This window comes from Drosophila takahashii, chromosome 3L (assembly GCF_030179915.1).
Source record: "Drosophila takahashii strain IR98-3 E-12201 chromosome 3L, DtakHiC1v2, whole genome shotgun sequence".
NCBI lineage: Eukaryota > Metazoa > Arthropoda > Insecta > Diptera > Drosophilidae > Drosophila > Drosophila takahashii.
The window spans coordinates 4,603,650-4,625,496 of NC_091680.1; the positions used below are offsets into that span (position 1 = coordinate 4,603,650).

At 39.1% G+C, this 21,847-nt stretch overlaps 1 protein-coding gene across 2 annotated transcripts; it reads right to left on the reverse strand.

Moving 5' to 3' along the window:
* Positions 1-2,213: 2,213 nt before the first annotated feature.
* Positions 2,214-19,611, reverse strand: sty (sprouty signaling antagonist). Of its 2 annotated transcripts, XM_017155934.3 has the most exons (3): positions 19,344-19,611; positions 18,390-19,004; positions 2,214-6,149 (listed from the first exon to the last, which is right to left on the reverse strand). In XM_017155934.3, exon 3 carries the CDS (start codon positions 5,901-5,903, stop codon positions 4,176-4,178), a length of 1,728 nt encoding a protein of 575 aa, XP_017011423.2. In that variant the 5' UTR covers positions 5,904-6,149; positions 18,390-19,004; positions 19,344-19,611; the 3' UTR covers positions 2,214-4,175. The 2 variants fall into 2 exon arrangements, with proteins under 2 accessions (XP_017011423.2, XP_017011422.2); XM_017155933.3 differs by having other exon boundaries at positions 18,390-19,611.
* Positions 19,612-21,847: the final 2,236 nt, after the last annotated feature.

Here is a 21,847-nt window from a genome sequence, read left to right on the forward strand (position 1 = left end):
TTTTATTGTTTTATTAATTAATCGACAATTTATTTGCATTTAAAATATTTTTATGGAATACTAATATCACAGTTGTAGTAACTTTATTATTATTCACATGGGGTTCAACATTTTTTTTTATAATTTATTTTTTAAAACTATCAACTTTGTATATACGAAAGGTAATGTTCTGAGTTTTTATTATCACTTATAATGATAATAATTAAAATATCAATTTTTCTGCATAGAGTTCTGTAAAAAAAACCTTTTAAATTATTTTTGGTGATATTTTTTTCGGTGATCCGACTCAAAGTGTGTCAATCGAAGCGAGTTTCGAGCGGATTGGCAGGTCTCGTGCAGCAAGGCTTATCGGGGGATAGTCTGGATCCGAATCGGAGGCTCCCCCCTCAGCCCCCATTATTCGCCCCCTTGGCGAGTCTGCGGTTGCCCGCCACTGATTACAGGCACAAAAAATGTCATGTTTTATTTGCCTTTATTTCTTTCGGTTTCATTCTCTTTTTCTTCTTGTGCCTCCCATTTGTTTGTGCTCCTCTTTTTCTTTTCCCCATTTTTTTTTTTGTATTTTTTGCAAAGGCCCGGATGACCCCGAGAGCCCCGGTCGATCCGCTGGGTTATCATCGCAGCCCCAGCCCCTCGCACACACACCATATAGATATAGTACTAGCAGCCCAGCCAGAGTACCCATAGTATATGTAGTATATAGACCGACTGTTTGTAATTTGCGTTTGAGCGCGCGAATTATGATTGAATAATGAAATGCCACAATGGGCAGTGGGCAATGGGCAGTCAGTCGCTGCCTTCAATTATGCAAAACGGTTACTGCACTTTGCATTAATTAACAGGCGGGCAAACAAAAAGAAAAGAAATTCGCGCAGCTGACACAATTTTGCACGTGCTAAGTTAACCCCTTTTCCTAGGAGACTTGCAAATTATTTCCTCTTTAGATTAAAGTCATTGTTCTGGGGATACTTTATAAAAATATTGTTAGCTTAAAAAGTTTCTAGTAGTTATATAATTGTTTTTCAACGGTAAGATTTTTATTTGTAGCTCAACAAAATAAAATCGTTTTCATTAAAAATATTTAAATTTTTTAAGGACCTTAAAATATATCATTAAATATCATTTTAATAATTCCCAATAAAACCTCATTGAGTTTAACAAGTAATTTTAAGTTATTTTGTTTTTTTTTAAATACATTGGTGAAAGCTTTTAATTAATTTCCTTTGACAAAAAAACTACTGCAATCCAAAATGGTTTCTTAGAAAAATTTAACTTCAAAGTATTTAACTTGTCAAAAATGTCTGAACTTGTAAGTAATGTTTCTAAATACCCATAAATCTTAGTAATACTTTCTAAATAACACCTTTATAAAATGGGTTATTTTAAGTCAGTTTCTTGAGCTCAGTTCCATCAGCTGTGGACTGTTTAGACCGGCAAACTAAAGGGTTACTAAAGATATTACAGAGGAGCGGGGATGTCGAAATATTTTTCCGACTTCCCTCCAGTGCGAGTGAAAATATTTTGCAGTTAAATTTAAATTAAGTACACGGGCTGGTGTGTGTGTGTAGAGTGTGTTTATGTGGCTGCAACATTTGATGCGCGCCTTCCGTTGTAAATTTTCATCGTAGGTTGTCGGTGAGATGCCGCCGCCGCCCGCAATGTTTGTGCAGCAGCAACAGCAACAGCACAGCAGCAACACATCGGCGACGGCAGCAACATTCTGTTCTGTTCTGTATTTTTTTCTCTTTTTTTTTAGTTTATTTTTCCCCATTTTTTTTCTCAGTTTTTAGTAATTTAAAAATAAGTGCGCCGACGGCGGCCCCAAATAGCATCCGCAAAATGCAGCAGAAGCATCGTCGTTCGTCGGTTGCCGCTGCTGGATGGCCATCTGTGTGCGTTGCGGTGTTTAGTGGTATCGGTGAGTATCTGTGTGAGCAGCAGCAGCCCCAATCCGAAGCCAAACGAGAATCGCGTTCTGAGTTCTCGGGGCCTCCGGTCGGTCGGTCCGTGTGCGCCGCTCGAGATAAACAAACTGCCAGTTCACTATCAATCAAATACCGGAAACAGCTGCTTTAGTTTTGCCATAGCCATTTGGCACACCAATACATGCAGAGAGGGGTCCGAAACACACACACATACATCAGAGATCGGGGGGAGAAAAGGGATCATATAGTATCATATGATAGCTTCCTTCAAATAAAACACTTCAAAGGTTGTTGTATTTTTTTAGTATTATATGATTTTTTTTATTTTGTAGTTTTTAACGGAACATACATTCTAAAAACATTACATAAAGTTCTTCTGGTTCTCCGGGGTTTCGCACTCAAAACCCCACATACTCTCACCCTACATCTCTTCCTTATATCATCTCATCCTCCTTTCTAATCAGTTTATTTTATTATAATGAAATGTACAAATAAAATAAATATTCATTATGCATAGCTTTTTGTATGTATAGAGTGCCTTAAATATTAATATTTATCTTTATCGTTATCTTTATGCGTGTATAATTTTTTCTGTTTTTGTAGGTCTGCGCTTCTTGAATTTGTTTTCATTAACGGCTAGGCTTTTAAGGAGTTTTTCCAGCTTTTAGTTTGTTTTTGGGGATTTTTCTTTTTCCTTTTTTGTTGCGTTTTTTTCTTGTTGTAGTTTAGAAGTTAGGAGTTTTAAGCATAGTTTTCTGGTTTTCATCGTATATATCTAGGCGTATTTATATAGTTAAATATAGTACATATACAGATTACATATATAATGAATATATAGTAATGTGTTTTTAGTGTTTAACATTAATCTTTAATTTACTTTTTTCGCTTGCTTCTTGCTTTTACGTGTATAAATTTGTTTTAAGTTGCTAATTTGCCACTGTTTTTGTTGTTGTCATATTTCATATGGATATTCTATACAAAAAATGTTTGTTTTCTTTTGTTTTGTTTTGTATTTTTGCTGCATTTTAGATGTTAGACTTAAGTTTTGCTTGGTTTTTAGTGTTTAGTTTTGTTTTTCTATTATTTGGAATTTGCTTGCATTTTGTATCTCGCATTTCGCTTAAAAATTTCATTATAAGTATATACAATCCTGCTCACATTTTTGGGGCTGCTGGCGAATCCCGATCTTTTTTATCTTTTAAGCTATATAAAATAAGTTCATAAGCAACCGATTTCGTTATCCCATATTTTCGCTCCTAAGATTTTTGCTCCGGCTCCCCGTAGTTGGTAAAGTAAACTAACTGACTTTTGGTTTGCAGTACATCTAGATCGATATTCTAAGCACATTTATAGGTTGCTCTAAATTTATCGAAAAGTTCGTCGCCCTCCACACACATACACACACTAAGACACACACACACATATCAATTTTAAGATTTAAATTCGTAAAGTTCTACAATATTTCTTGTGTAATTTTCGGTTTTTCTTTTCTGTTTTCTCTACAACATCAAAAATGGACTGGACTTGGTATATGTATATATTATGTATAATATTTGACTAATTTACGCCATTGAATATTTCTCTAAAAGTTCTCCCGTGTGTGTATATAGGTATATATAATATGGTGTTTTGTTACGCTTGCCCCAAATTGTTCAGTTTGTTTCATTTCAGTTTGTATATGAAAATAATAGAAAACTTTCGCCCGTTCACTTTTACTGTACTTCGTTCGTGGAAAAATTCATTTGGAATTATTTGCATACAACTATTTATGTATATATGTACGTGTTTATAAAGTAAGAATTTGACTTAGAAATTGAACATTGAACTGAAGAGTTGATTAATTAATGAATTAAGCAAGTGAAAACCAAAAAATCAAATAATACAAAAAAATCGTTCGAAAAATTGTAATTTCTAATCGCATTCGTCGTTTCGTCGTCGCCTTCTTCTTCTTCATCTTTTCCACTCGTCGCATCGCCACTCGTTACTCTTTTTTTTAAGCAAAAATTATTTTTTAAATAACATTTCTAATAATTAATAATTATCTGTTTGCAGTCTTTGGTTATTTAATTTTTCTTTCTTTTCCTCTTTTTTTATATATCCTTTTTTAAATCATATATTAAATATTTTCCGTATATATATTGGGGGTATATATGAAGGGGGTTCACGATTTCCTACAATTTTTTGTGCCTTAAGGTTTTTGCCTAGGTTCAAAAGCCGGGCACAAAAATGGGAAGGAGGAGAAGTAGAATCCTAATAGTCGGGACTGGAGTCCAGGAGTCGCTTCTCGGGCGTGAGGTCCCCCTTGCGCAGGATGCTCCTGGCGGCACTGCATCCGTGCTCCATGGCCTTGCCATTCGCCTGGTTGAGTGCGCCCTCCGTGCCACTGGATAGATTTATTCCACCCCCCAGACTATTGCCATTCACCCCCAGGGGCACAATGGGCAACATGCTGCTGGTGGATCCTATGGCTCCGCCTGCTCCTCCAATGCCTGATCCTCCTCCTCCTCCGCCCATCGATCCTCCCTGACAGCGGCATCCTCGGCCGGCAAACCTGCCATAGCACTTTTCGCACAGCTTCATGCAACCCCTCATGGGCCAGTAGAACCACAGGCAGGGCAGGAAGATCGACAGGGCTCCCAGCCAACCCCATCTCTGGGTTCTCTTGTACGGCCCACAGGAGCAGGGATTATCCACGCAGGGTGTGCCATTCCCGTCGTCGCAATCCAGGTCATTATCCCGCGCACAGTGATAGAACAGGGCCTTGGCACAGCACAGACAGGAGGCATAGTCGATGATCGACTCGGCGCTGCACAGGCAGGTCTTGTTGCACACCCACGTCTGGGGCAGCGGCCTGGGGCTCTGGCACTGCTCGCAGCGACAGCGACCGCAGCGCGGACAGACGATGGGATTGGAGAGGCTGGGATCGCCGGACATGACCAGGGGCCCATTGTTAGCTCCTCCTGTTCCTCCTCCCGGTTGCAGCAGCTCCTCCAGGGCATGCATATGCTCCTTCTGCGTCGGCTGTTTGGTTATTATGGGTTGGTTCAAACCCAATCCTAAACCCAAACCCAATCTGGGTCCTGGCTGCTGCTGCTGTTGTTTCGAGGCGGGTGGTTTGCTATTAGTGCTATTTGATTGCAGGTGCGAATGTAGTAAGCCATCGGTGTGGTCGCTTCCAACGGACGTCGCCTGCGTCGTCGTCGTCGCCAGTCGCGCATGTTGCTGCTGCATATGTTGCTGGTGCATTTGCTGCTGCTGCTGGTGCTGCTGCTGCAAATGCTGATTCCTTTGGGGCAGCAGCAACAGATGGTGGGTGGTCGTCTGGCCATTATCCTGCTGGCCAGCCGGATGCTGGGCACGCGTCGCATGCTGCAGCGGCGTGTCCACATACTCGTTGGTTAGCCTTTCGGACTCGGGTCGCGGTTGAGCCAGCGTGACGGGGGAGGCGGGCGGCTGGCCCAGCGAGTTCACCGAGCTCGCCGGCTCACCAGCGCTTTGGAAATGACTAAGGAAGTTGTTGTTATTATTGTTAACCAGCGGTATGGGTATTGCCGGTGGTCTCCGCCTCGTAAAGCTAGAGGATGATCCCGAAACAGATCCCGATCCCGAAACACTTATGCCCGTTGCCGTTGTCGAGGAGGCCGTGCTGCTGTTGCGGCTCAAACTGCTGGGTCGCTGGGGCAGGAAGGTCAGGTGGTGGATCTGATAGTCGTCGAAATCCGGCGATGCGGGTATTATCGATATCGTATTATTATTATTATTATTGTTGTTGCTCGCGGCGGCTGTGCTAATACTAAGTTGTTGCTGCTGTGAATTGTTGTTTGTATGGATTGTGGATGTTGCAGATGATACAGATGATACAGATACTTGGTCGATGCCACTCAACGTCGGCTCCGGCGCCCTTGGTCGATGCACTCGCGGTAATAACTTCGGGGGCCGGGGTGGCGCCAAGGGATCGCCGCCATTCCTGCGATCCATGTAGTGTCGTTGTAACCAGGACTCCTCCTCCTCCTGCACCTCCACTCCTCCGCTCCACGTCCTCGTCCTCGTTCCGCTCCACTGCTCGCTCCACCTCGAGATCGAGATCGGTCCGAGTTGCGGTTCCGGATCCGAGATCCGAGATCCGAGATCCTCAATGCCGCCGATCGTAGTTGCTGCGCCCGTTCTCAGCTCGATTTGCCTTCATCCTTTTGCAGATTCCGACAGCTGCGAACAGATTGCTTTCTGTAAGTAAAAAGGGGGAAAATAAATAATTAGTAAATTTTAAAAACATATTAATAAATAAAATTATTTCTTATTCCTACGAATTTGTTTGTATTATTATTTCCGAATTTCGGTTTTTCTTTTAGATTTCTAAGTCAAACCAGCAACTTTATATTAATTTCTAAAATTTTATTGTGAAGCTCAATCACTTTTATTTACTTTCTATTTTTATACCATCTCCCGTTTATTTACAAAATCTAACCGAGATAAAAAACGCCTAAAAGTAATCCACGTTTATTTATCGACCCCCAAAGAAAGTGCAAGAAGGCCACGCCACGCGATTCTATTCGATTTTGCACTTTTCGCCAGCACTAAAATGGCACGTAGATGGGTTCGCCGTGCTTATGGATAAACGCAAAATAAATAAGAGAGCCCACAAATAGTGGATATATAGAAATGGTCCGGCACGAGGGCGTGCCTCTCGGGGTCCAAAGTGCCGGCCAGATGCTTTTGTTTGGATTAAATGGCCAAGTGAAGTGAACTTTTCTTCGTCGACTTCGTCTTAATGTTTGTAATTAATTCCGCAGCTAGGAAACCGAAGTGAGAGAAGGTCGCCCGTCATATTTATAATATGTATGTGCCAGATAAAGACGGTTTTTTTTTGGTTTTCGGCATGACTTTTATGTAAACATCATAGGGCACACAAAACAACAGGCTTTATGATTATTATTATTTCGGTTCATAATGCTTTCGGGTTCACTCGAATCGGCGGGACATGATGTTTCGGAGATTGTGTTTCGTAGTTTCTGGGGAATTGGGAACTGGGCTTGGCCACCGCTAAATGTTTAAGATCAAATTGCTTATTTATGCTAGAGACGACGAGAAAGAGCGCAGTTCGTAGTACTCCCCATATTAAAGTAGGTATATATACATTTTTTTAGATTTGCCGCCTTTTGCGCCCTCGACTTTGCTAACCCCCATTATCTCTGCCTTAATTGCTTTCACCCCGCCAATCTGATTCGGGCGTAATATTTGAAAATTTCAAAATTCCATTCAGCTTTCAGAGTTCTCCTCCTCTTATTTCCGCTCCACTCCGAATATTACGTAGGGCCATAAAAATAAATGGAATAACTTTCATAATTGTTCGATTTGGCATATCAAAAAGAAATTAGCGATTCGGAATCAGAATGAGAACCCCGAATCATTTGCATGTGTATATTCTGTATATATACTATATGTACAATGATTTCGAGAGCGAAGAGCAAAGAACGAAGCGAATGAATAAAGAAAATGATGCTAATTGAACTTTGACTGAGTACATTTTTTTCGGCATTGATGATGATCATGTTAATTATGGCACGATCGCTATCGCGAAATTAAACATTTTTATGGCGAAACAACTGTATTTTTATGGCATGTTCTTTTGCGATTTATAGCGATGCAGCAGTTAATCTGGTCAACGCGGCGTATGAGTAATGCGATGCGATCCCGAGCGAAAGATCGAAAACCCGAGAAACGCCAGACGTCGCGTTTTAGATAAATATTTGTTTACACATAATTAAAGGCATGGCACGAGGTGGCCCCCCGGCAAATAAGGAAATACAGGAAATTAATAAATGGCGTCGCTGTTCCATAAAAATTAATAAAAGCCCGGAGACAGTCGAGAGCAGAATTTTAGGAAAACCAAAATTAGCATAAAAATAGTGAATTTTATAAAAAATAATATTATATTTATTACATTTTTAAAAGTCTTTTTAACTTTATTTTTTACATTTTTCAAGCACTATTTCTGTAACCCCAGCTGTACAAACGCCTATATCTGACGATAAAAAGCCCAACGAATTATTATTATTATTGTGCCGCATAAAAATTGTTTTTAGCGCCAACGAAAATTTCTACGCCCCGAGAAGAAAAAGAAATAAATACAGGGAATACAGAATGCATATATGTGTATAGAGAGGCTATAGAGCTATAGGTATGCGATTGGGTTAAGTGTGTGCTTTTCGGGGGGTATAAAAATTAACACAAACGCCCACTTATTGACGTCATGTCCGGTACTCAAAAACAATTTTCGAGAATGATCACAATTGGGAAAAACAAAATAGAAAATCAACGAAAACACACGTCGTGGTGAGGAATGGATGAGGGGTTTTTTTCTTGGGCAGTGGCAGTGGATCGCCACTGATTGCCAATAAGAAAATCACACAGAGGCACACAGGTCCTCCCTCTTTATATATTTGGCAATCGACTTTTCTGCTTTTGGGGGTTGGGGGTGGAAGAAAAACCGTAAGCATCATTTTGATTTTTTTCCCATTCTTTGATATACAAAATTCTAGGTAGTAAACTATTTATATGCTTTTTTAAGAATGAATTCTAGGGAGAAAGACTTTGATGTTATAGATATAGCATATAGAGATATAGGCGTTCCAAATCGAAGTCGAGTTCTTAATTAACCATAAATTCGCTACAAGTTTGAGCCAGTAAAATTCCAATTAAAAGGTGTAAATGCGAGCCATAAAAAACATATTCAAATTGCTCAATAAAAAATAAATAAACATAATTCAAAGTTTATTTTTTGTTTCGCCTGCTTGACGCAAAGCCCGCCGAAAGTAATGCCAAGATTTCGATTTCATTCTTAAATTAATTGGGCACAGCAGATAGAATACAACAAAAAATACAAAAAAAAAACATTGTACGTAATTTCAACAACAATTTTGTTTGCTTTTTTGCGTTCACTCGCTTATTTTTAATTGCGCTAAAATTCTTTTTCCTCGCTGCTTTTATTTTTATTTATTTTTTGGGCAAACTTTGACCTTGGATCGCGCAGCGCGGTGCCTGAATAAAAAATAAATTATTTCGCTGGCAGGGAGTGTGATTCAATGGCGCACGAAATGTGAAATGTGGCATTTGAAACGTTTTCATTAATAAGTACAAATACGAAAGGGGGTGGAGGGCAGGGGGCGGTGAAGGTCTTTGTCGCCCCGGCTAATTCATTCAAACGATTCGACGAGGAGAAGAGATTCGCTGCCTTTGTTAGTTTGCGCTTGTTTGTTTGTTTGTTTGGCTGTTTGCGCAAACAAGTGTCACTGCCAGTTGCGATTTAAATAAAATTATTTAAGGCAGACAGACAGCCCACCAACAACAACACAAGCAACACAAAGCGTTTTTATATAAAAATAAACTCTGGCAGAAATCAAATGCAAACAGGTTTTTTATATTATTTTTTTTTTATTCGCTGGGCCTGCCATTCTGGTTAATAAGCCGGCGAATAATGCTTCTGGCGACCGAGAAGTCCGATCTTTGCCTTATCAACACGGCTACGTTTACCGTTCCAATTGTCAAATGAATTAATAAAAGTTATTGCCCAAAGAGTAAGCCATCATGACCCAATTAAATTATTCACAAAAAAATAAGAAGGAAAAAGTAAACACAAAATAAAGGACAATTAATTGATTCTTTAATTTACAGGGAATTTTTTAAAGGCATTTTTACTCAAAATTAAACACATCACAATAATGAAGAATATTATTTATCTTCCTCAAGAACTTATTTATTTCTTATAAAGGTCTTTTATTTTTCTCACTTAAGCCTACTTTGTATTAAATGATTTTACTGCTGATTTAGTATTTATTAACGCATTTTTAGAGCTGTCAGCAATGACGACACAAAAAGTACGAATTGCAATTCATTTTATCATGTCTGGAAATCGTGCTTATAATATAGTCAAGTGTAAAAAATGTTTCAACTCTTTTTCATTTAGTTTTTTGCTCTCATTCCGATTTTGTGTCAAGTTCTGGTAGAGGAAAAAAATAGTTCAACAAACGTGGAGATATTTTGTTATAATTTTTACGGTTTTCTTTAATATTTTCGTTTTGAATTCCAGAATTTAAAAATATGCTTTTCGAGCCCTGCTAAAAATATGTGCGGATACACACGCTTTCGAGTTTCGAGGGCAGACACACATGAGTAGACAAATGAAATGCGAAGAGCGACAGATGAAAAACCTACACAGGAAACGCTAATGACTGCAGGCAACTCGGAGGGAACAAAACGCGAATGAGAAAACTGAAACTGAAACGGGAATCGCTTGATGTTGCTGTTGTGCTGATGCTGCTGCTGCTGTTGTTGTTGCTGCTGCCACGACAACAACACCAACAGCCAGTCACAGAGCACAGATCATTAAACTATTTAAATGCCCAACCGAACCATATGTTGCAGCCACAGCAGCAGCAGCAGCAGCAACATCACCAACAGCAACAGCAGTCCCAGCAGCAACATCAGCTAATAGTTTTCAAAGCAAATGAGCAGCACATGTGGCAAAGGGCTCACGCACACTCACACAGCTTCCAGACTCTCTGTTTATGTGTGTGTTAATGATATATACACCAAAGTCGGTCCGAATGATAATTATCATGATGATTATGTTCATTCTTGTGTCTGGAATGGAATGGCTCGGTTCGTTTTGGGTTTTCCTCTACTTTTATAGAAATCATTGAAGCCAACTTTGAGCTGAGATCGGTGTAGTATGGATAGCAGGGCAGGGGAAAGGGGGTTTCTCGGGGGGAGAAGCAGCCGAGAAGAAGCAAAAGATCAAATCACCAACAAATGAGCTGAGCCAAGAAGATGGCATCAAAGTTGGAGGCCCCAGACAACGGTCGACTGTTCAGAGATGTCACCGATGGGAACTGGTTCGGGAAATTGTAATGCCAAGAGTTAATTTTTATACCTAGAATTTATGGGAAATAAATAATAATAAAAGAAACTTTCTAGTTATGATGATATAGCTGGGATTTTTCATATAAACTAACCTTAAAAATCCAAAAATGAATTTTTAAAATCTGGTACTATAAGAACTATTTAAGAACTAGTTCCCTTTTAAACTAATCAACTCTTCTCCCCTGATTTTTCCCTGCTTTATAATGCTGGTCTGTTGTCTGGTCTGGTTTGATCTGGTCTAGAGGTCTACAAAACGCTAAGAGGAAGAGAGAGAAGAAGCAGAGGCAGAAGAAGCCCATAAACTACAAGTGATCGACCTTAAGATTTTCTCGGGCTGATTGTCTCCGTCGTCCCATCCGATCTGCGTTTTCTCTAGGCAGCAACATCTACCATACAGCATCATCCCATATATCGTATCGGGTTGTATATGTTGTGTGTGCGTAAAGTAGGTAGATTTCAGGTAGAATTCGAATTCTCCTCCTTCTCCTCCTCCTCCTCTCTCCCCTCCCTTCCTCACGAGTTGTAATGACTGAAGTGAGTTGCAGTTAAGTGGCAGCCAAAAAGGAAGCTGCAACATGTGTTGCCTTGGCATCATCTCCTTCCATTTCCATTTCCACCTTATAACCATGTGCGTAAGTGGTGTTCCATTGTGTGTTGCACCTTTTGTCTGGCCAAAGCAACACACTATTGCAACAGCAACATCATTTCAGTCGAGATTCCTACACCAGCCTTATAGAAACATCCAACAGATGTTTTCTATGTTTCATTGTGAAAAATTTTCTCTTTTTTTTCTGTTCGTTCGCCAGCTTGTTTTTCCTTATCTAGCCGTCTCACTCTCTGGTTGATTGCTCTCCTTTCATTTTGGATTTCTATTTTTTTTTTTTTTTTTGCCCGTCCCATCCTCTTTTGTTGTAATTCTCAATCGCCTGCATTCGCTTCATTCTTGAAAAAAAGGTGCACTCGTAAATGGGGTATTATAACAGGGAAAACCGAACAGAACTGAATGATCGAAGAGAAGTTGCCTCATTGCCAAGGAATGATATGTGGGATGATTTATTTGCTTTGGGGCTGGGAAATGGAAACGGAATCAGATTATGAAAACAAAAATAAAGAACCCAAAAAACCTGTAACCTAAATCATATGTTTATGTTTACTTTTGGTTTATGTTTAGAAATTATGTTTCATTTTGGATTCTATATGGCTGATTTTAAAACAGATTATTTATTTTATGATATGTATTTTGAGTGAAATATTTTGGTAGTTCTGTTTAAGAAGTTACTACTTTATTAAGATTTTTCCCACGCAATGTAACCCATTTCCCTACCCCACACCCCATTACTCCCATTGTCTGAATCTATAATTTCGACATGATAATACAGTTAGCTTCTTCCTGCCGGTCGATATCTTGGCTCTACCTTTATAATTCTTTTAGAACCCCGAGCTACGCCCACACTTTGCCAGACTCTGAGGCCCAACCCTCTCTTTCGAAACTGAACGAAAAGACAAAAAATAGTTGGGAATGCTGAATTGAATATAATGCTGAGCACAATGAAGGCTGGGCACAGCAGCACTAATAGAGCCATGCGAGAGCATAGAGCATACACATAATTTTCTATATCTAATTTGCGTGTTCTATTCAAAAATTCCGTTCACATCCTTACACGCGCAAACGCCCACACAGAAGCCGGCAGAGACGCCGACTGCGCAGTCGACTGCACAGGCGACAGCTGGCTAAAGGTCTACGTATTGGTGAGTATCTGTGTGAAGGCACACACACCTAGACAAAGCTCATTGGCTTGGCCCAAAAAAAAAAAAAAAAGGAAAAAGACAACGAAACTAAATAAATAAGAATTGCACAGAGAAAACTCATGACATGCTGGTGATGACGTCAATGGAAGACACACAACACACACACAAAACGCCAGGTTGTCTGTCTCTCTGTCTGCTATATAAATTTCCCTGCTATTTATAGAGTCCTTGCCCCGAAATAGCAACAACAATTGGGTCCCCAATAGGCCCGCAAAAACCACCCGAATTCGCCACCCGACCAAACCCTCTAAACAAGAAAAATGCGACCCGAAATTGGCGAAAGGCAATGTAAACAACCTGACCCGCCCTAATGTACAACAAACACACAGATTCGTACACCCAAAAGAGAACCACCCCAGCCACCCACTCACCCACACACAGACAGACCCACAGGCGCGAAGGCAAAGCCAAAGTTGATCAAAGAATGAGGGCCAAAAGTGCGTGACTTTGGCAGGAAACTTTTCTCAATGGCTAGAGATGTCAAAAGGAAAACAAATTTAAGGTTTTGATACTCAATTCAGTTGGAAAACTTTAACCAGAGGTTTAACCAAAGGTTATCAAAAAGGGTAATTAGTAAACTTAAGTACAAGTACAAGAGCTTTAAAGTATATAAGTCAAAAAGTAAAGTAAGAAATATATTTTCAGCCAGTAAAGCAAGTTTTATAAAAAGATTAGTTAACCAGAGGTTAAAAATAGATTACAGACAACTTCAAAAGTGGGCTATTAAAACATACTTTTATATAGCAATCTTTAAACGAATTTTCTTCCAATTAAAAGCCAAGAAATAAACTTTTCGTGTCACGAACACACCCCCAAAAGACCAGACACACACCAGCAGCAGCGAAAAAGACAACCCAACAAGCCGCCCACAAAAGCCACACAGATACACGCACTTGACTCGTCTGCCTCGCTCCTAATTTTCCTCATTTTCCTCGAAGCGTGGCAACCGAAATCTATTTTTAGCTCACCGATTTTCCAACAAACAACGAAAAAAAGTAAAGTAAAGTAAAAAGAGAAGCGGAAAGCCACACAGCCTTATAGTGCATATCCATGGCCAGAACTCCACTGCCCCACCTGTAACTTTTTAGATAAGACTGACGGGGAAAACTGACGCTTAAAGTGTTTTTTAGGGGCGGTGGTGAAAAGGAGGAGGGGTTTTGGGTGGAGGTCTCCAAGGAAGGCTGCGTGGGCCCGTCTTGAGGTCACCTACGCTCACACGCAGATATAATAAATACACATAAAGTCCTGGCCCACGCTCGGTTAGCTATTTTTGACCTCACACGGGAAAAAAGAATGAATATCCATATCAGTCAAAGGGATCAGAAGTAATTTTAATAAAAGCTAGAATTAATTTGGATATATTTAAAATATATTAAAAAGTCTATTGATAAGCCTAGCCCTTTAAAAATATTTAAATAGCTTCCACATTTAAAAAGCTTATCAGAAAATCATTTCCTTATCAAATCAATAGGTTATAGTTTAAAATAATTTCAATATTTTGACAAAGTAATATGTTATGACATAACAGCAACTATTAGAATGATTTATTGAAGATCTTTTATTATTTCTTAAATTCTTTGAAATATTATAACTTTAAGTATTGTTCTCTTAATAACAGAAAATTCCTAATTTTTTAGTTATTACTCCCCTATTAGTCCCTATTTTTCCCAGTGCCCTCGTGCAGACTTTGCATATGAAGTGGGGATAAGGACCGGGGGAAAACTGTCAGCATTTCGCATTTGTTTGGACGTGTCCAAGTTGTCACCTGCTGGTGGCAAAGGTCACGCCCAGGCAATTGCATTACGAGTCCAATTCAAAGGGCTGTCATAAGCAGTTACCATTCCGGCACTCATCCCCATCCCTATCGCCCCCCCACATCCACAGGAATGTCATCTTTTGCTCACTTTATCCATGCTGACTGCATCGTCATCATGAGCATCTTTGGCTTTATCATAGGTTGTCGTCGTCAGCCATTCATTGACGACAATTCTATGGGCCAACGATTTGTTTTTGCTAGCTGCGCACATATAGTCGAATATATATACCGAACGGTTGGATAGATAGATGTGTGTATATATAGAGCTATGGCTGTGTGTTTAGACCATTTCTAAAGACGCTCGATTAATGAGCGTTTTGTATGCGTTGCTCGACCACCGCCTCGCCTCTTGGGTGGTCAGCTGCCTCGTACTCCTCCCTCTAGAAAACCCCCTCCCAACTGAAATCCATCTAAAACTGAAACCGAAGCAACAACAAACGGAAGTGAGCTCTGGGCGTGGGCTGATCTGGATGGAACGAACCCCGTCTGAATGAAAACAAAAAGGGGGTGCAGTTATTGTCTTAGTTCTGCTAATGGACAAGATTTGCCAGGAAAGCCTCGAAACGTAGTTAGAGCCATGGAAAAGGGCTTTAACAGGCCTGCGTGGGGGGAATATTAGGTAATATTTGTGGTAAAAATAGTAATCGAATCGATTTTAGGGTTGTAAATCGATAGTAGTGTTGTAAAGGCCCATATGAATCATAAATTAGTTGCTGGGATATAATAGAAATTCCAATTTGTATTTTATGAACTGGAACTTCCTTTTAATAAGGGAATTTTTCATTTAAGTAGCTACATAAATTTATAAATAAACTTAAAACCCATCAAAAAGTTGTTAATCTGTACTGATTACTTCACAGACCCATTAATTAATGATTAACCTAAAAAGTATTATACCAAAAAAAAGCCCCTTTGAGTTTACTTCGTTGTCTTTTCACAAATCCACTGGTAGTCAGCTCTTTCAATTGCAGTTCTGTGTGTTTGGCCCCCACCAAAAACAAACATGCTTGTTGTTGTGGGATTTATTTTTAAAAATTATAATTTTCAAAAATAAAAAGGCCATTTTTCGTTGGCGTTTTTTTTTTTGTTCTGTAGCGTCGGTGCGACGACAAAAATAATGAAAATCACATGTTTGCTTGCGGCATAAAAATGGTTGTTTTAGTTGTTGTTGCCCTCTCAGTTGAGTTGAGTTCAGTTCGGTTCTTGTTGGGCTGTCATTTGGCGTTTTGCTTTTGCTTTGCTGGCAGCACGAAGCACACACAGTATCTTATAGATACTTTACTATATATGTGCCATGCCCATTCTATAAGGCATATCTGAAATCTCAACCCATTGAAGCGTGCCCATCCCCTTTACCTTTTACCCTTTGATTTTCAGTAAATGTTACATGGTTTGAGAAATTTCGCCACTTGATCGTTATAATTTATAATATTCTCTATAGATTATTATGAGAATTTTGCATTACATTTTCTATGTTTAGCTTTCGCTGAGCCGTTGTTTCAATTATGTCGTCGGTTGTTGTCGTCAGCATATCGTACTATATAGTATACACTATAGATATATAGCCTATGCAGATCCCATGCCTTACATTTTGGTAACAGTTTCGTGATTATCTATTTTTAGTGTTGCGAATGCAATTAATTTGCTGTCATTTCGGCCTCTCGTTCCGTTGTTTGTGTAATTTTATTTTTCGCCGACTATTCTTGATATATCCCAAATAAGACAGAGGGAAGATATATGCACGGCGTGGTCTATATATATAGACGAGTTGCTATAAATCAGGTGAAAGAGAGGTGGAGAAAGGCAGGGGGCGCAGATTGATTAAAGGCGAGAGTCCCGTTCATACAAAGTTACAGGTGATCTACAAAGTTCTCAGCTCGACCACAGAAGTATATATTATTTTTACCCCGCGGAAACCTTCACGACTTCCCCATCTATCTGTTCGGCTGTCTATTTGGCGTCTGCGTCATCAACGTCATTGTGGATCTGTGTGTCTAGCTGTTTATTTAGCTAATAAAAATTAAGCATTTAATTTATTTATTCAGAATATTCACATATGTTTGTGTGTGCTCACATGTTTTTGGCAGAAACGAAAAGAAACGAAACGAGAATTTCCTTCCATTATGAATGAAATTTGTATTTGTGTATTTTTGGCTATGACATAAATTCAGAAACAGAACACAAAACCCGAACACTCGGCTGGCCACTTAAATCAATTGAAAATTGGTTGGTAAAAACCCCTCCCCAAAAGCAAAAGACGCAAGACCATCGATCAAAAAATGGACAAAAATGTTAACTTATCGGTTGAAAACGTTTTTACGCCTCTTTTATTTATTCTGCCTCTCGGTTTCCCGGTTTCCGTTAGCCCCAAAAATTAACAGCCAGCAAAAAGTAAATAAACTTAAATATTTCTCCTCGGTTTATCAGTCCTCTCTCCGCTTCTTCTGTGTCTGATTTTTTAAGCGTGTGTCAGCGTGAAAAAGAAAGCAAAAGCAAACCCAAAGCCCCCAAAAAACGAGCCTAATACCTCTGGGGGTCTCTTGGTCTTATCGACGAGGAAAAAAGTATCGATGACGAAACTGCCTCACCTCACGCTCTTTTCTTCGGTTTGGTTTTTTTGTATTTTTCGTAGATTAAACCCAACGAAAAAAGTGTTTAAAAATAGAGTAGAAAATAACACGCTCAAGTGTCCAAAGGTTTGCTATAACACCACACACATCTCACACATCATCAAAACAAAAAGTGTACGAAGCACAGAGAAAAAATAGAAAAAGTAGAAAAAACTGGGCAACTGATTAGAAGGGTTTAGCTAAAGTCAGTCGTCAGTCGACTGATTTGTGAATGGAATTCTCTGTGGAACGGGTTGTGATCGATCGATCGTCAGATCCCCAGATCCCCAGATCGTCGAATCGAATAGGATCGACCATTATCAGTCGATCGCTGGGGCAACAATGAAACAACTTTATGGATTCACATTCTAGAATTTCTCCGCAAAACGGGAGAGCAATTTATTTTCAATAAAACCAGTGATATTCTCCCCGGTGTTTCGGTATTCGGATTCGGATTATCGGTCTGCTGCGATCAGTAAACACCGATGGGGGACGGGAGATGGGAGACGAGGCCAGACAAACAAACAACTTGAAATGTCAGTTAAACATTTTGTCCGGCTGGCGCAAAAAATACGGCAACACTCTATATATTATCAAATAAAAAGCAGGGAAATTTATTTGATTTTACTTTGACAGTTAATGCATTTATATATATTTATTTTTAGCACTTTCAGGCGAGATCAAAGCGATTCTATCTATAGAACGTTTTGTATTCTTCAATGAAATTCTAGAGGGTAGGAAATTAATGGAAAATGAAATAGGGAAATATCTTGGGAATGCTTTGATAGCAAGCAGTAAACTGCTTTACCCTTTAGAAACCAAGAATGTTGTTTAATTAAGTTTAATGTCCTGTTTTTAAGGAGTAATACTACTATAAGTATTGATCTTTTTAATGGCTTGTTTAGTTTACCCAGTCATAAAATCTTAAATAGCCACTAACATATAAAATGTTTGTACTGCACCTCCCTGATCACTGATAGCTTTTAATGTTTATTTTCCGAACCCACTTGATTTCTTCCTGATCACTGATCACTACTTATGTTTATATTCGAAAGACGAAAAACATGTCACGATGCAGTCGTAAATTAATCAGATATTCGCATGGAATAAACATATACACCAATTATTTCTATCAAGAATTGTGCATTTCCTGGCAATCCATCTGGCCGAAGGTTAGACGCCAAAACGTGATTAACTGAAATTGCACCATTTGTGCGGTGCTATGTAAGCTATGTAGCTACGTATCTACGTATCTGAGAGATACTTATATGCCCAGATATATATCTTGGCAGCTGTGCGGGCGAAACTTACATTGATTTTCAAAAGCAATCCGTGGTACAAATTCCGTAATTAATCACCATAAGTTGTAGGTTGTGTAATCCTTAATTTTTTCGGTTTTGAGAGGTGTATCCAAAATGTTTCGATGATTTCGTGTTATTTTCTGGTTTTCAGTTATATTCCAAAGGCGATTCTCTCTTCGAAATTCTTACTCGCGATCGCGACTGCTGGTTTTTTTATTTAGCATTTATTAAAGATGATTTTTCGCTTTGCTTTCTTTCGCATTTCATTCACAAAAGTAAATTTAATTAACACAAAAACGACGCCGGCGAATGATGTTTGATTTTGTTATTATTTTTGCGCCAACCTCGTATTATTATATTCGCTGGGTTTTTTTCGGCGTGCCAAAAAAATAATAATAATCAACTTGGCGACCGGCGGTTGTTGTTGTAGTTGTTGCTGCTGTCGTTGTTGCTGTTGCTGCTGCTGCTTTTGTTGGTGTTGTTGTTGGAGCAGCGACGCTGGCGTCGCACAATCACACACAGATACACCAACACACTGAAGCGGGGCCACGTCGTCGTCGTGTGTGCGAGCGGCGAATGTATCTGTGTTTCTCGTCGACTGCGCTGGTGTGTGTGCGTCGGTTGTCTTGAGTAAAAAAATATTTTTATGCAATTTTATATATGCACATATATATGTATTTATATATATATGTATAAAAATATAAAAATATTTGTGTGTTCGCGAGCGACTGTTGTTGTTTGATTTTGTATTTGCTGTATTTCTTTTTTTGTTATTTGACTTTTTCCCAACACGTTTTGTATTTGATTGGCTTGAGTTGGACTTTTTTTTGTTTTAAATAGACGTTGTTGATTTTCTTCGAGCAATTTGCATTTTTAGGCACATGATTTCCATTGGAAGCGATTGGTTGCGGTTAACTATTTCTATTTCTATTTGAATTTCAATTTCCCAAAAATAAACACTCACTTTTCTCACCACACACAATATTTCTCAAGTGATTGGTTTTGTTTTATATATATTTAGAAATATATATTCTCGGGTTGTTGTTGTTTAACGCGGCTTGGTAGTGAATTGTTTTGTTTAGCAGGCTATTGTTGCTTTTGATGGCTTTAAGTTGCTTCGAAAAAAAATGTTGTAGTTTTATACAAAAAAGTGGCTTGTGATTTTTGAGGAAATCGGAAAGACAGCGAACGCGGCAATCGCGGCAACCGCTCGTCACGAGGTTTTGAAGCGAAATGAGCCGCGGTCGTTTTAATTTTCGTTAACAGCGCCCGCTGTTAGTTCGCGGCGAAGAGAGGGCGAATTTGTGTTTTGAGCGAGGTCTGTTAGGGGTCTGTTAAGGCCTATGTTAAATTACAACTATCACATTTTTTAACCATTTCTTCTAGATTTTAAGGCTTTTCAGAGCATAAAAAATGCAGAAACTAAATGCATTAAATAGTTATTATTAATTTAATTACTTTTAATTAAAATGTTTTCCTTTGGGTCAAGGAAATTGCTTGAAATCCTCAATGCTTTTGATTTGTTTTAATTGTAGTTATCTAAATTCTTTTAAAAACTAGACTATTATTTTTTCTTTATTTCTTTACAACTGGAAATAATAAAAAAAACCAAAACGATCACTTCTTTTTTCAGTCTCAACAGAAAATTACGAAAAAAAATAAACGAGGCGAACGTATCTCTCGCGCGGCGAATTCAGCTGTTGCGACTTTTCGTACTAAAAACCAACCGGACGTTGCCGCCCCTGTCCCCCCAAATCCCCCCTCGGCCACCCTGGCCCGCCGCCTCGCCCCCCTCCCCCTGCCCCATTCGTATCTGTGTGCCTTGCTGTGTTTGTGTAAAAAACGGAAATTGAAAATATGCCAACTTGTAGGCGCGCTCGTTCGTTTTCAAGGGGGGGACTTCTCTGCTGAGAGGGGCAGCGGGTCGAGGCGAATTCATGCCAGTTTCTTTTTCATTCATTTAAATTTAAATGCAAACAGCGAACGGCAAACGGCGAACAGCTCGCAGCGCAAACAAACAACAGAGCAAAGGCAGAGGCAGCAAATACAGCAAAGCCAAGCGACGACTGGGGACTGAGGACTGGGCCCCCCGCAATGTGCGAGCCCCTGAGCGACCCCCACTCCGCAGCCCCTGCCTCCTACCCGCCATTAACCCTTCCAAGCTATATAAAAAAATATTTTTTGTAATCAATATTATTTTGAATGAAAATTTCAAGAGCTTGCTATTTTTCAGAAGCTCAAAAGCTTAAAAAATATATTTTTCCTTATAGACTTGAATGATTGTTCCATATAATTAATATCCAAAAAAACATATTAAATTAAGGTATACAGCATAGAATCACAAGCCCTGCGTAATATAAAAAAATATTTTTAAATAATTGTTTCCTTTAAATATTGTCGTAAATAATTTTTTAAAAATCTTTATACTTTGTCAAATGTTTATAAATAATCCAATAAATTTTATTTGTACACCACTTTAAAAATGGGTACAAAAAAATCATATGCTAAGGTTTTTTTTTTGAGAAAATCGTAATTAAATTCTGCTTAATAATTAAATAAGTACCACCACTTAAAAGAAAAAGTTGTAACTTCTATATAACTGATCGTGATCATCTATAACCGTAGTCTTCAAGGGGTTAAGCAGCTAGCTTGCCTACGCGGCGAATCCCCAATCCGAACAAGTTTTCCACGAATGGGTGTGCTGTCGTCGTCGCTTTTCCGGCCGTTGCGTGCATAAACTTGGTAATTTTCCCCGTCGCCAATTTGCCAATCACCTCTCGGCTCTTGCTCATTTTCCATACTATCTGCGATTTTTCCCTCAATGAAATTTTCCTCTTGCATGTTTTTACCAAATCTGTAGCAGCCAGAAGCAACAACAATAATTGCATGGCCACCACTTAAAAAAATAGGAATTTATATTAATTAAAAGGATAACTGACTGTCGTCTTCCGGGAGTTTTGAAATATTTTTTTAGTTTCTTAAATTGTAAAGTATTTAAAGAATTGTAGGTTAATTGTTGAAGATTTTTTAGGCCTAGCAATTTCTCAGATAAATAAAAAATATATATAAGAAAAGAAACGCTGACTGCGCTGCCGACTGCGTCGCGTTGGCTGACAATATGAATGAAAATTACGCACACACAGGGAGAGCGAAAGACACCGAGAGAGGGGCAAGAAAGTTGGGGGAAAACGGAAAACTCAAGATGTTTTTCCATGTGTGTGTCGTGGGTTTCCAGCCACCGAGATGCCGCGAGTGTCTGTGTACGTTGCATGAGGTAAGCATAAGATGTTGTGTCCACGTGTGCCCATGTGTGCGTGGAAATGCTTCGCTCAGGTGAGACAAAGGTGCCAAATCATTCACTCAAAAAGGTCCCGGCACTGTCAGAAATTTCATTTGAGGATTCAAAAAGTAGCTAATAAAAATTACCCTAAAATTTTTCTACAGATTTTTTAATTTAATTTTAAGGTT

What these genes read in the sequence shown, in the direction of transcription:
- sty (XM_017155934.3), bottom strand. Translation starts at nt 5,903, where the DNA reads ATGGATCGCAGGAATGGCGGCGATCCCTTGGCGCCACCCCGGCCCCCG.